This window comes from Emiliania huxleyi (assembly GCF_000372725.1).
Source record: "Emiliania huxleyi CCMP1516 unplaced genomic scaffold EMIHUscaffold_35, whole genome shotgun sequence".
Classification (NCBI taxonomy): Eukaryota; Haptophyta; order Isochrysidales; family Noelaerhabdaceae; genus Emiliania; species Emiliania huxleyi.
Window position 1 is genome coordinate 569,986 of NW_005199363.1, and position 12,859 is coordinate 582,844.

At 65.9% G+C, this 12,859-nt stretch overlaps 4 protein-coding genes across 4 annotated transcripts in view; 2 read left to right on the forward strand and 2 right to left on the reverse strand.

Annotated features, from left to right (window-relative positions):
- Positions 1-2,093: 2,093 nt before the first annotated feature.
- On the forward strand, positions 2,094-3,076 carry EMIHUDRAFT_208466 (hypothetical protein; the record flags this gene model as incomplete). The annotated part of the gene is made up of 2 exons (XM_005772920.1): positions 2,094-2,782; positions 2,857-3,076. 2 exons carry the CDS (start codon positions 2,094-2,096, stop codon positions 3,074-3,076), a joined length of 909 nt encoding a protein of 302 aa, XP_005772977.1.
- An 832-nt stretch (positions 3,077-3,908) lies between these two features.
- EMIHUDRAFT_435873 (hypothetical protein) lies at positions 3,909-5,506 on the reverse strand. Its single transcript, XM_005772921.1, has 3 exons — positions 4,681-5,506; positions 4,253-4,348; positions 3,909-4,103 (listed from the first exon to the last, which is right to left on the reverse strand). The coding sequence occupies exon 1, from the start codon at positions 5,408-5,410 to the stop codon at positions 4,739-4,741; it is 672 nt and encodes a 223-aa protein (XP_005772978.1). The 5' UTR covers positions 5,411-5,506; the 3' UTR covers positions 3,909-4,103; positions 4,253-4,348; positions 4,681-4,738.
- A 2,585-nt stretch (positions 5,507-8,091) lies between these two features.
- EMIHUDRAFT_101881 (hypothetical protein) lies at positions 8,092-11,033 on the forward strand (the record flags this gene model as incomplete). The annotated part of the gene is made up of 2 exons (XM_005772922.1): positions 8,092-8,214; positions 8,307-11,033. 2 exons carry the CDS (start codon positions 8,092-8,094, stop codon positions 11,031-11,033), a joined length of 2,850 nt encoding a protein of 949 aa, XP_005772979.1.
- Positions 11,034-12,108: 1,075 nt separating this feature from the next.
- EMIHUDRAFT_208470 (hypothetical protein) overlaps positions 12,109-12,859 on the reverse strand; it is a gene marked incomplete at both ends in the record, with an annotated part of 2,054 nt that continues 1,303 nt past the window's right edge. Inside the window, 3 exons of the mRNA XM_005772923.1 lie at positions 12,109-12,191; positions 12,240-12,370; positions 12,457-12,500. Of these exons, the coding sequence (XP_005772980.1) occupies positions 12,109-12,191; positions 12,240-12,370; positions 12,457-12,500 (258 nt within the window). The remainder of the gene's footprint in view (positions 12,192-12,239; positions 12,371-12,456; positions 12,501-12,859) is intronic.

A 12,859-nucleotide genomic window follows, 5' to 3' on the forward strand; every position in this document is an offset into this window, starting at 1 on the left:
GAGAGAGAGAGAGAGAGAGAGAGAGAGAGAGAGAGAGAGAGAGAGAGAGAGAGAGAGAGAGAGAAGGGGGGGTGGGGGAGGGAGGGTGGGAGGGAGGGAGGAGGGGGGGGGGGAGAGGGAGAGATGGAGAGTGAGAGAGAGAGAGTGACCGTGAGAGCAGAGAGTGTTCCTTTTCAGAAACTCTGCTGGCGCGGCCAATCGTGGACGTGGTGCTGGTGGGGCTCGCTCGTCCCACACACGCCACACAACTCTATGCCTCGCAGCTGTGATGCAAAAGTGGGGACGCGCGTGGCGGCGCGTGCACTCTATCTACACGGGGTCTTCATGTCACGGGGCATCACAGCAGTGGACCGTGCTTCAATCTCTTCCTTCCCGGATTCGCCTCTCGCAACTCTCGCATACGTCGCAGGTGGCGGTACAGTCGTAGGCACGTGGGCAACGCGGCAACACTGAGCCTTGCGCCCTTTCGCCCTTCTCATCACTGCCCCGGCGCCGACGACTCGACCTTCTTGGGCAGCAGCTGGTTCGACATGTCCTCTCCGTGGCCTAGGCAGCCGAAGCCGCCCTTGCCCCAGGTAAAGACAGCGCCGTCGCCGGTGAGGGCGAGGCTGTGGATTACTCCAGCCGACACAGCGACGACGCGCTGGCCTGCAAAGGCCTCGATCTTCTTGGGCAGCAGCTGCTCCTGCTCGTCGCCGTGGCCCAGCTGGCCAAAGGCTCCACGGCCCCAGCTCCAGACGCTGCCGCCGACGGTGAGGGCGAGGCTGTGGTGTGCTCCAGCCGACAGAGCGACGACGCGCTGATCAGCGAAAGCCTCGACCTTCTTGGGCAGCAGCTGGTTCTGATGGTCGCCGTGGCCCAGCTTGCCAAAGGCTCCATGGCCCCAGCTCCAGACGGCGCCGTCAGCAGTGAGGGCGAGGCTGTGGCCCCCTCCAGCCGACACAGCCACGACGCGCTGGCCCGCCAAGGCCTCGACCTTCTTCGGCTGCCACTGGTTCTATATTACCCAAAAGCTAGGCTACACAACGCCCTCTATGTTGGGTCAAGGCGGGATGCCACTGGTTCTGGTAGTCGCCGTGGCCCAACTGGCCTAAGCCCCAGCTCCAAACGCTGCCATCGGTGGTGAGGGCGAGGCTGTGGTGCTCTCCCGCCGACACAGCGATGATGCGCTGACCAGCAAAGGCCTCGACCTTCTTTGGCAGCGACTGGTCCTGCTCGTCGCCGTGGCCCAGCCCGCCCAAGCCTCCAAAGCCCCAGCTCCAGATGGCACCGTCGGCGGTGGTGGCGAGGTTGTGCCCGGCTCCAGCCGACACGGTGGCGACGCGCTGGTCAGCAAAGGCCTCGATCTTCTTGGGCAGCAGCTGGTCCTGCTCATCGCCGTGGCCCAGGTTGCCGTCGCCTCCATCGCCCCAGCTCCAGATAGCCCCGCTGCTGGTGATGGCGAGGCAATGGAATCCTCCAGCCGACACGCTCACGGCACGCTCGCCGCCCAGCGGCGAAGGGAGGAGGGTCGGCGTGTTGAGCCGCGTCACACCCTCGCCGTGGCCAAGGAGCCCTGGGGCGTAGGACGGCGCATTGCCGCACGACGAGAGCCGCCCCTCGCCGTCGATGAAGACGCTGTGCTGTCCGCCTGCCACCAACCTCGCTGGCGGGTTGGACTCGCACAGCAGCGCCGAATAGCACAGCCACCGCACGGCGCAGCTCTCGCCCTCGGGCTGCGCCGGCAGCTCGTAGCCGCGCTCTTGCGCCCACAAGCGGATGGCCTCCAGCGCGAGCGCGGCGTGGAAGAGCAGCGAGACGGCCGCGACGCGAGCGATGTCGAGGGGGCCATCGAGGCGAGAGATGGCGCGCGCGAGGAGCTCCGTGGGAAGGTCGAGGAGGCGGGCGGGCGGCGGCGTGTCTGGCGAGGGGGCGGCGGCGGAGGCGGCGAGGCGGCGCGAGCGGCGCCGCGGGGCTCGCGGGGCTGACATGGCGAGAAAAAGATTTTAGACCACTGCGCCACCGACCAACCGAGTGTGGCTAGGGCGCTGCAGACGCGTCATGAGGACGCCTGCCGAGACGCGAGGGTAGCATCTTTCCGGGCGGCCGCGCGGATGTACCAGGGAGCGGACCCGAGCTTACACCACGCGATCCCGGTCCCGCCGATGCAGTGGCTGGGGCGCACCGACGGAGAGGCGGAGTTACGACAGGCCCCCCCGGCGGGAGACGGATTGTCGGAGGCCATCCGACACCTGCTGCGGACGAAACCGGGTACGATAGCGGTGGGGAACGCGGGCGGGGGGGAGTGTGGGCCGCTCTCCCTTGGCTATGACGGAACCCGGGACAGGCCCGGCCGGTCCCAGACGGGAGAGCGAAGAGCTGACCTAGTTCGCTTTGCCCGGGAGAACCCGGGGCTCCTATTGTTAGAATTTCCGGCGAAAACGATTATCTCCCTCAGCCAAGCGGTCGCAAGGAGCTTCCGTGGATACGCCCACCAATACGAGGCCGAGCCCACCTTCGAGATGTGGTGTTCTGCCGTGGCCTGCCCCGGATTCAAGTACGACGAGGCGGCGTTCATGATCTCGGCGCTGGTGGACAACCGCGCGGTCGTCATCTACCCGACGGGCAAAGGGGGGGTGGAGGGCCCCATCGTCTACACGGCGGACCCGACCTCCTGCCGGGGAGCTCGCCACCTGGCCCTCGATCGGGACACGGAACACGTGGTGACGCTGCGGCAGATGAGTGGCACATGGGCCTGGGGGACGTGGCGCCGCTCCCGAAGGACCTCGAGCGGGCTCGCCCGGTAACGTGCCTGGACGCTATATACAAGGTGGTTGACGCGGCGATAGCACGGAGGCTCGAGGAAGTTGCGCGCAGGCACGGGCTGCTCTCGGCGAATGCGTTCGGCTTTGTCAAGGGCGGGTCGACTGAGTGGCCGATCAGCCTGGTAGCCGCTGCGCAGTGGCACGCGAGGGAGACGGGAGCGGTACTACTACAGCTGTACATGGACGCCACCTCCGCCTACGACACCATCAGCCACCGAGGGACGGGCGTGGCTTGCGAGGCACTGGCGATGCCCGACGAGGGCCGCGGCTGAAAAAGGCTAGGAGGGGAGGTCGGGCCCCGCGCCCGTCGGATGATCATCGGAAAGCGAACAAGAGGAAGAACTCAGAGGAGAGGGGAGCCTCCTCCGGAGTGAGGATGAGGACCTCGTACGAAGGGGTCCTGAGCGGTGACGTCGTGTGAGAGTGCGTGTCGTGTTCATTATAGCTCCGAGTAGAGGGGGCGGTCTGCTGCTAGGGGAAACCCGGAGCGCGGAGCCAACCCTCGGAGACCCGTGTTTACTTTACAGCCCTTGCCCTGCGAACGCGCACCCCCGGGGCTAGGGCTCTCTTGCCCGCAACCCGATACCGATCATCCGGCCCGCTGGGTGCGCTTCTGAGCTCCTCGGCCCTGGATGTGAGGTTACTGATTGCACTCCAAGTGCTCCAAGAGGTACCGCGGGTTGTGGGTGCGAAACAACGACAAGACCAAGGCACGGGCAGAGGAACGAGAGAAGAACATAGAGTGGATAGCGCCTGTTCACGGCATGGAGGGTGAGCCACGCCGAACGCAAGGAAGCCGGGGAAGACGACCCCGAGGAGGACGAAACACCAGTGGAAATCCCGCCGTCAGCTGTCACGATATAGACAAGCAAGGTGACAAGCAGCGGCTTTGTTTGCACGTCAGAGCGGCGCCGCGCCCGTTCTCAGCGTTCTCCCTCGAGAGATAGTGTGCAGAACACACGAGCGGTGCGTCCCGCGGCAGCCTGCGCTGCCTGCGGACCTAGGTCCTAGCCGCAAGGCGCAAGCCCGCACGACCCACGCATCTCCTCTCCACAACGTGGGCCAAAAAGAAGAAGAAGCCCCAAACCATTGCAAAAGAGCGCAAACCAAGTATTAAGATTTTTACCCTCGCTTCACTCGCGTCACTCCTCCCCTCCCGCCAGCGAGATGCCCTTCCAGAAGCCCGTCGACGTGCGCTCGCCCGGCCGCCCCATCGAGCCGTTCCACGCGCGCGCAAGGTCCGCGATCTCGCTGTCGGGAAGCGACTGCCCGTCCACCGAGCGCTCCATGTCCGCGTACCTGCGGACAAGGCACGCCGCCGCACGCTAGAAGGACGGGGCTTCTGTTGGCGGGCTGCGCCGCCGCGTGTGTTCGTTTCCTGTGGCGCCGGAGACGCGGCCGAGTCACCACGCCGAGACTATAGTCTTAGAGCATCTGCCTGGCCACGCCTGTAGCGCGGGTAGTACCTCCGAAAGGCCGCGACGATGTCTCGCTCGTGGCAGCGGCCCCCGCGCGCAAGCCGGTCAGCGGCAAACGCGAGGAACCTGTTCACAGCTAGAGGTGTGAAGAGACGCTGTTCACAGCGGTGGCAAACACGAGGAACCTGCCTTGAAGAGGCCGTGAAGAGACCGTGAAGAGGCCGTGAAGAGGCCGTGAAGAGAGGCGCGCCTCACGAGGCGCACTCACCGCGCGCGCGCACCGCGTGTCTTGTCAGAGAGTGCATGTGCATGTGACTCGAGAGTGCCGTCTCTCTGCCAAGGGGTCCACACCCGTGCTCATACCTTGTCGTTGGCTGCCACTCTGTCTCTACCTCCTCTCCGTTTCTACCTCCTCGCTGTCTCCACCTCCTCCCCGCGCTACCCATCTAGTTGCGCACTCGTCTGTCAGCATCGCGCCACGGTCCCGCTCCTCCCTGGTCGGCAGCGGCGGCCGGATCACCTGTGATGAACAGAGAGGCACAGGGTAGCAAGAGAGAACGAACCAGGTCTCCCGTCCAGCCGTGCTGCTGGTGACTCCTCGAGCAGTCCGCCGCCGATGCAGGCGCAGACGCCGGCGCTGATCACGAAGCCAGCGTCCTCGAGCGCCACCAACAGCAACCGCTCCACGAGCAGCCCGGCCGCCACAAACGCGCTCCACACCGCCAGCCGCACCGAGAGCGGCGCGTCCGCCGCCAGCTGCTCCCGCCGGTCCCGCAGCCACTGCGCGTCGGGCGTCGCCAGCTCCCCGACAACGCCCTCGAGTGCGTAGCCGGGCCGGATGCCGCGACTGGACACGAGCCCAGCCGGCGCGAGGAGGAAGTCTGGCCCGAGCAGCAACGCCGTGCCGACGAAGAGGGCGGCGACGAGGTCGCTCCCGCCCGTCGGAGCGAAGATCACGTCGGCGACGTCGGGGAAGGGCGTGATGGTTGCCGCCTTGGCCACGGTGGGCGCATCGAGAGCATCGGGAAAGCTCGACGGCTTTGGCACCACTTGTATGCCGCCCACGGTGGGCGCATCGGGAAAGAGATCCACGACCTTCATGCACAGGGGCGGAGCCCGCGTGCTGACGTGCGGCTGCGGCGGGCGTGGCAGCATGAATGCGCCGCAGAGCAGCGAGGTTGCGAGCATTACCGAGAGGCGGTGAGGGCTTAGAAGGCGATTCGCGGCTGCGGCCGTCGCCAGGGGAGGGGCCTGTTGCGGAGTGCGGAGTGGAGACTGGCCGCGAGAACCAGGTTCGTTGTGAAGAGCTGGGGCGCGCCTGGCGAGGTACTTCCAGCCTGCTGTGGGAACAGCTGACGCAGTCTCGCCGAGGCTCGCCCCAGCAGACTCGGCCAGACAAAAACCCCGAGAGGCGTGGGAGTACCTCGCCAGGGGCGCGCCACCCAAGAGCCTAGGTAGGTGCGGATCGGCAAGAGCGCAATCGATCTTTTTGCCCTCTATCACCTTGGGTTGTAAGAACTTGAAACACACCACGCAGGGGCACAGCAAGCACGGATAGCCGTTGAGGAGAAAGGGCGTAAGGTGTATGCGGGTATGCGCAGCCACGGCCGTGCCGCGGTGGGCGCGCCACCTCCCGCGAGCGCGGCGGGATCGGAATTGCGGCCGGAGGGAAGGGCGAGCCGCCGCCGCCGCCGCCATATACCATCAGCGACGACGACCGCGGCTCGCCCCAAACGCCAGGCGCTGGATCGGCAGTAGGGCTTGGGCGGCGCAGCGTAGGCCTCGAGCCACACTAATCGCCGACAACCCCCCCTCATCGACGTGATGGCCGCACCCGCTGCCGGCCGATGCAAGCTGCCGCCTCCACCGCACCAGCGATACTGGCCGCGGCTCGCCGCCACGCGCCGGCTCGGAAGAGGGGCTATCGGCGGCGCAGCAGAGCGGCATGCGTCGTCATTCGAGCAGCACCCAGGTCCCCTCTTCGACGTGACGGCCGCTCCCGGAGCCGGCCGGTGCGCGCCCGACCCACGCCCCCTCTCGCACCCCCCCGATCCCCCTGCGCGGCGGCCCCTCCACTGCGCGCCGGCTCGAGCGCCTATTGCCAAATCACGACTTTCGAGCGCAGTGCGTGCGCCCCACACGTCACGCGAGCGCAGGAGAGTTTGCGGCAGAGCAGTACCGTGTACTAGCCGGAGGCATCGCGCCGAAAACCCCGCGCATTCCGCCCCAACAGAGGCTCATGAGGCCCGGCTGTCGTTTAGCCACGATCGTTACGAAATGTAGCCTTACCGGGGGAGGTCTCCAAGCTGTCTTGGGTGGTTTCTCCCCCCCCCCCCCCCCTTTGGCTGTGGCGGCACGGCCCATCCTGACGCTCGCGGCGCTCTTGGCGGCGACGAACATGCGGAGCCCAGGTAGCGCCTGGGCAGGCCTCCTGATGGCCGCGCTGCGCGCGGTCGTCGTCCTCGGCGTGGGCTCCGGTGCCCTCCACGCGCGCGCGTGCGACTCTGCGCACTTCTGCGCCCAGAAGCAGGATGCTTTCCTGCTGCAGGGTGCAGGAGGCGCTGCAGGATCGCTCGCCGCTGCGCGATGCGGCTCGGGCGCCTCGACGCTCGGCCGCTCGGGCGGCGCGCTCGCCCCGGGCGAGTCTGCGCGGCCCGCGCGCGCAAGGCGCGCGCAAGCTGCTGCTGCTCCTGCTGCAGTGGCGGCTGCCTCCTTTTGCTCTTCGGCTGGTACGAGCCGGGCGGCGGAAGGCGGCGACGGATTGGGCGTTTGCTGGTGGCGCCTCGCTCGCGCTCAAGCCTGCTCCTAGGGTTGTAAAACGTTAATTTGGGGCCTAACAGTTGCGCTAGTGTTGGCTGAAATCCTTAACGTTGTTCAAGCGGTGTTGGTTGCAGACAGATACAAGCGCACGCACCGCTGTGCGAATGGAGCCGAAAGGCCACCTCGGTCAGAGTTACAACAAACAACCCGACGTGGACGCGTGCAACATTGGCAGGGGCGGCAAGCGCTTTTCAGGCGATGTCAAGGTTGTCTGCCCCCTCACCAGCGGCGGGGAGCATGGTCGGAACGGCGCTTTTGTCGCCTTCGGCAACACCGAGGCGTTCTACCGGAACATGGTCGAGGGGCATGGGCCCTACCGCGCGGAGGGAGAGGGAGGCGAGGGGGAGGGGGAGGGGGATGGAGGGGAGTGTGAAGGGTATGGGGGCGAGGGAATGGAGGGAGAGAGGAAGAGCAAGGGCGAGAGGGGGCAGGGGACTGGTCGATGGCATACTAGGGGGGGCAGGGTAGTGGGCGGCGATCGCCGCATACGAACCGTCCTATGGCGGCGAGTATCGCTACGCCAGGGAGGACAAGGACGTCGACGTGCGGCTGCTGCTGTTCGAGTCGTTCGGTGGGTTTGGGAAGGGGGTCGGCGAGATCCTCTGCACCTCTGGGGGGCGGCGAACGCGCTGCAGAACAAGCTGACGCGGGCCCAGTACCTCGATGAGGTGACTTGGACCACCAAGAGCTGGCTGGGGCTGCAGAAGCAGCGCATCTCAGTCGTTCTTCACACGGCCATCGCAGAGCAGATTGTGAATGAGCTTGCCAGCGGCGAGGGCCGCGGTCGAGTGCACGGAGCTAAGTGCCTCGCCGTCCTCGCGGGCTACCTACCTCGCGGGAGTCGCTTAGGCGGCTCCAGTGGTGTACCTGTGTTAGTGCCAGTGCGCGCCAGTCCCGTGCCCAGTGCTGTGCGCACTTGGAGCACTTGGAGTGCAATCTTTTCACCGCAGATGCGGTGCCACGGTTTTAAAATTCTTTTGGAGGCATTCTGCAGCCGGCGCTCTAGCATTTCAGCCTCCGCGGGCGCAGCCAGAGTTTTAGAGCCCGAAATGGCCAGCGGCGCTCGGCCAGCCTTGCCGGGCGGTCACGAGCTTGGCGACCAGCTGTACTACACGGGCTCGAGCCAGACGTTTGAGAGTGGCAATAAGCTCACGCACGGCCAGTCGGGCGAGGTCGTCGGCCCCGCGACCGGCAAGCACCAAGGCAACGGCCTGCAAATGTTGTTTCCAGGGAACAAAGGCTCCATAAACTGCTCTCTGCTCAGGCTCAGCCGCGAGGAGCCGCCGCCTCTGCCGGGCGGTCACGAGACCGGCGACCGTACTGGACGGGCTCGAGCCATTCGTTTGAGAGTGGCGATACGCTCACGCACGGCCAGCAGGGCGAGGTCGTCGGCCCCGCGACCGGCGCGCACCAAGGCAACGGCCTGCAGGTGCTGTTTCCAGGGAACAAAGGCTCCATAAACTGCTATCTGCCCCAGCTCAGCCTCGAGAAGCCGCCGCCTCTGCCGGGCGGTCACGAGCTTGGCGACCAGCTGTACTACGCGGGCTCGAACCAGACGTTTGAGAGTGGCGATAAGCTCGTGCACGGCCAGTCGGGCGAGGTCGTCGGCCCCGCGACCGATTTTCACCAAGGCAACGGCCTGCAAATGCTGTTTCCAGGGAACAAAGGGCACGTAGACTGCTATCTGCCCCAGCTTAGCCGCGAGAAGCCGCCGCCTCTGCCGGGCGGTCACGAGCTTGGCGACCAGCTGTACTGGACGGGCTCGAGCCATTCGTTTGAGAGTGGCAATAAGCTCACGCACGGCCAGCAGGGCGAGGTCGTCGGCCCTGCGACCGGCGAGCACCAAGGCAACGGCCTGAAGATGCGGTTTCCAGGGAACAAAGACTCCATAAACTGCTCTCTGCTCAGGCTCAGCCGCGAGAAGCCGCCGCCTCTGCCGGGCGGTCACGAGCCCGGCGACCAGCTGTACTACGCGGGCTCGAACCAGTCGTTCAAGTCTGGAAACAAGCTCGTGCACGGCCAGCAGGGCGAGGTCGTCGGCCCCGCGACCTGCGAGCACCAAGGCAACGGCCTGAAGATGCGGTTTCCAGGGAACAAAGACTCCATAAACTGCGCTCTGCCCCAGCTCAGCATCGAAAAGCCGCCGCCGTTTCCCGGCGGTCACGAGATTGGCGACCGGCTGTACTGGACGGGCTCGAACCAGTCGTTTGAGAGTGGCGATACGATCGTGCACGGCCAGCAGGGCGAGGTCGTCGGCCCCGCGACCGGCGAGCACCAAGGCAATGGCCTGCAGCTTCTCTTCCCAGGGAACAAAGGCTGGATAGAATGCGGACTCGCCTCGCTGTCCCACGAGCTGAGCCTGCCCGGTGGCTTCAGAGTGGGAGAGGAGCTCTACTTTATTGGCGGCGGGTTCGTCGACGAGCAGGGGGACAAGGCCGTGTTTGGCTGCCGAGGATCGGTCACTGGCCCAGCCCGCAACGGCGACGCTGACGCTGTTTCCATGTCTTTCTCCGGCAACCGAGGGGACGTGCACTGCCGGGCCGAAGAGCTCAGCCGCGAGCCGGCGCCCTCGCTTCCCGGCGGCTTCGTTCTCGGCGAGCATCTCTACTTCACCGGAGAGGACCAGATCGTCGGGCGCGGCATCCTCGTGCGCGGCTCGCGTGGTGAGGTGGTGGGCCTGGGTTTGGAGCCGGACAGCCTCGCGATGCGCTTTTCGAACAAGGTCTTGTTTTCCGGTAACCAGCCGGTCAACATCGCCTCCCTGAGCCGTGACGATCCGTGCGCCGTGTCGTCCGTGCCCGAGAATGTATTGCGAGCGCGCCGAGCGCTTGCCGCGCGCAGGGAGGAGCAGGAGCGGGCTGCGGCAGCGGCGGCGTCGCAGACGGCAGAGGACATTGCAGCGGAGGCAGAGCGGCGGCAGCAGCTGGCGGCGGAGCTCCTGGAGGAGGAAGCTGCGGCCAGGGCTCCGCCTCCACTTCAGGAGGCGGGACGGAGGAGGAGGAGGAAGAAGAAGCAGAGCGGCTTTCGCGGGTCGAAGAGCAGCGCAACCGAAGGAGCAGAGGGATCGGCTGACTGCGGCGACTCCACCACCTCAAGGGCGGCGCCAGCGCGCGAGTCGGCTTCAGAGAGCGACGAGGAGGAGCGCGTGACGCCAGCCGAGGAGGCGCGACGGGCGGAGGAGTCGGAGCGGGCGGCGCAGCGAGAGAGGCAGGCGAGGCTGCTCGAGGCAGCGCGGCGGGAGAGGGAGGAGCGTTTGGAGAGGGAGGCTAGGGCCGAGGCCGCGGCCGCGGCTGCGGCGGAGAGCGAGGCTCGCGGCAGGCGACAGCAGGCGGCGCGAGCGGCGGAGGAGGAGCGGAAGCGAGCAGCGCGGGCGGCGCTGGTGGACGAGATGGAGGCGCAGGCGCGGCAGGAGGAGGCGGCGCGGGCCGGGGCACAGCTGAGGACGACGCAGGCTGAGCAGTCCAGCACGCGCTCGGCGATCGAGCAGGCGCTCTCCCAGGCTAGGTCAGACGCGGCGGCGGCGAGGGTTCGCGAGGCGACGGCGGGGTCAGAGGCGGAACGGGCGAGGTCAGAGGCGGAACGGGCGAGGTTAGAGGCGGAGGCGGCGAGGGCGAGGGAGCAAGAGGCGAGGGGGCGGAAGGAGGCGGCGACGGCAGAGGCGGAGGCGGCGACGGCACGCGAGGAGGCGCTCACCATGCGACTCGCGGCGCTCGAGCTAGGACCTCCACCGGCCGCCCCGCCACCGGCAACCGCAAACAACGCTGTGGGGGGAGGCGTCGGAGGCACCTTCCACGGCGCCACGCTGCCGCAGAAGGTCTCGCGGATCTGTGCGCATTTGGGGCTGGACGCGCGCTCCTCGCTCTCTGCGGCGGTGGCGGCGGCGAACGAGAGCACAGGGGTCGCCGCTGAGGGAGGGCTTCTGCAGCAGGTGGACCGGCTGATCGCGCTGCTGTTTTGGGAGCCGCAGGGGAGCGCTCCGGAGGTGAGGTAAGGTAAGGTCTCTAAGAAAGCCGTATAGGTTAACTTCGTCTCCACACACACAAGGTGGTGGGGGGCAAGTGGGGGGGCGACCATAGTCTGAGGGTTAGGTTTCTGGAGCCTCGGGTGCTTTTACGCTTTTGATCGGGTCAGGGGAGAGTGCGACTTTTACCACTTTGGTCGTCTCGGAGCGCCCAACTTTTAGCATTTTTCAAAAATTTCTTCGGCGCTGCGCGCCGGGTGCAGCAAGTACTAGCTATCGTCCCGCAAACCGCGGCAAAGTAGTTCCCGCACACTATGGCTAAAAAAATGCTGCCGCTCGCCTCGAAAGCGCCCGCCGGTGTGTGCCCAAACATGTAGCGCTACAAGTGTTTGTGACACATAAGGACGCATCCTCCCACAACACTTCACCCGCTGGCTTGGTTGCAGCTCTGCCGACCATCTGCCGGCTTGGGGGGGCTACGGTGGCATTCGCCGGAGAGTAGAATGTCCAATATTTTCGCGCGCCTGCGGCGGCGCGACTTTTACCATTTTGCCCCGGACGGGCGCGGGCGGGCCCACTTTTGTCGTTTTGCCCCAAATCTACGGCTAGCCGTGCTTTTAGCGTTTTGACCCAAATCGGCCGAACTTTTAGGATACCCTCAGACTATGGGGGCAACCTGGTTTGTGGACCTCCCGCACCTGTCCTGACAGTCCTGACAGAGTCCTGACAGAGTCCTGACAGAGTCCTGACAGAGTCCTGACAGAGTCCTGACAGAGTCCTGGCGGGGTCCTGACGGCGCACGGTCTTCACAGTGCTCACAAGTGCCTCCGACGAGACCTCCACCTTCCTTCACTGCAACCCTCCTTCCCCTCCCCCCCAGCAGTGAATGATAGACGCCCAGCCCCCCTTTCGACCGTGCGCGCCCTCTGCGGAATCGTCCTGATGGGGCAGTCCTGACGCAAACTTGAGAGTCCTGACAGAAACTTGAGAGTCCTGACAGAAACTTAGAGTCCTTACAGACAAAAGAAATCACCCTCACTCTCGCGCCACTCGGCTCGACCATGAAAGCGCACAAGCAAGAGGCGCGGCCATGGTGCAGGCAACGTTACAGCCGGCAACGTGCAAGAAGGCAGCAAAGCTCGGCCACGACGTCCATGGCCCGCGCCCCCCCGATTTGCCACCGGCGGCCTGCAGGCCAGCGCCGAGCAGCGGACCGACTGCTGACCGACTGCTGACCGACTGCTGACCGAGGCAGCGCCCACGGCAGCGCCCACAGCAGCGCCCACGGCAGCACCCACGACAGCACCCACGACAACGCCCACGGCAGCGCACACGGCTTGGCTGGCCATGTCAGCCGCGCAGGGACCCTCCCGCGGGTCCAACCCGAAGCGCTCGACCGCTCGACGGCGCAAGTCGGCTGACGGAGCGAGCCGCATAGCCCTCCAGTGCTCACCGCAGGATCAGGCCCGACCGGCCCACGCTCACGGCCTGGCCTGCCTGTGGACCAGCAAACTCGTTGGCTGTACGCGAGCAAAGAGCTGCGTGGCTGGGTTGTGAGCATACCGTCCCCGTTGCGCCCTTTCCCTCAGTGGAGGGCCGTCCCTGCCCTCGGGAGTAACTCGACTGTACACCCCTCCCTACTCTCTAGCTAAGGGCTCTGTTCACAGCGGGGGGGCAGTGGTTGTCCTGGCGGAGTCCTGGCGGAGTCCTGACAGAGTCCTGACAGAGTCCTGACGGAGTCCTGACAGAGTCCTGACGGCCTATTTTGGAGGTTTTCAACTTTGAGGTATTGTTACTATGTGAGGGTGAAATGAATGAATCAGTTCTTTGGGACAGTGCAATCCTTTTAATATACC

Coding starts and splice junctions, on each gene's coding strand:
- EMIHUDRAFT_435873 (XM_005772921.1), bottom strand. CDS start 5,410: ATGCTCGCAACCTCGCTGCTCTGCGGCGCATTCATGCTGCCACGCCCG.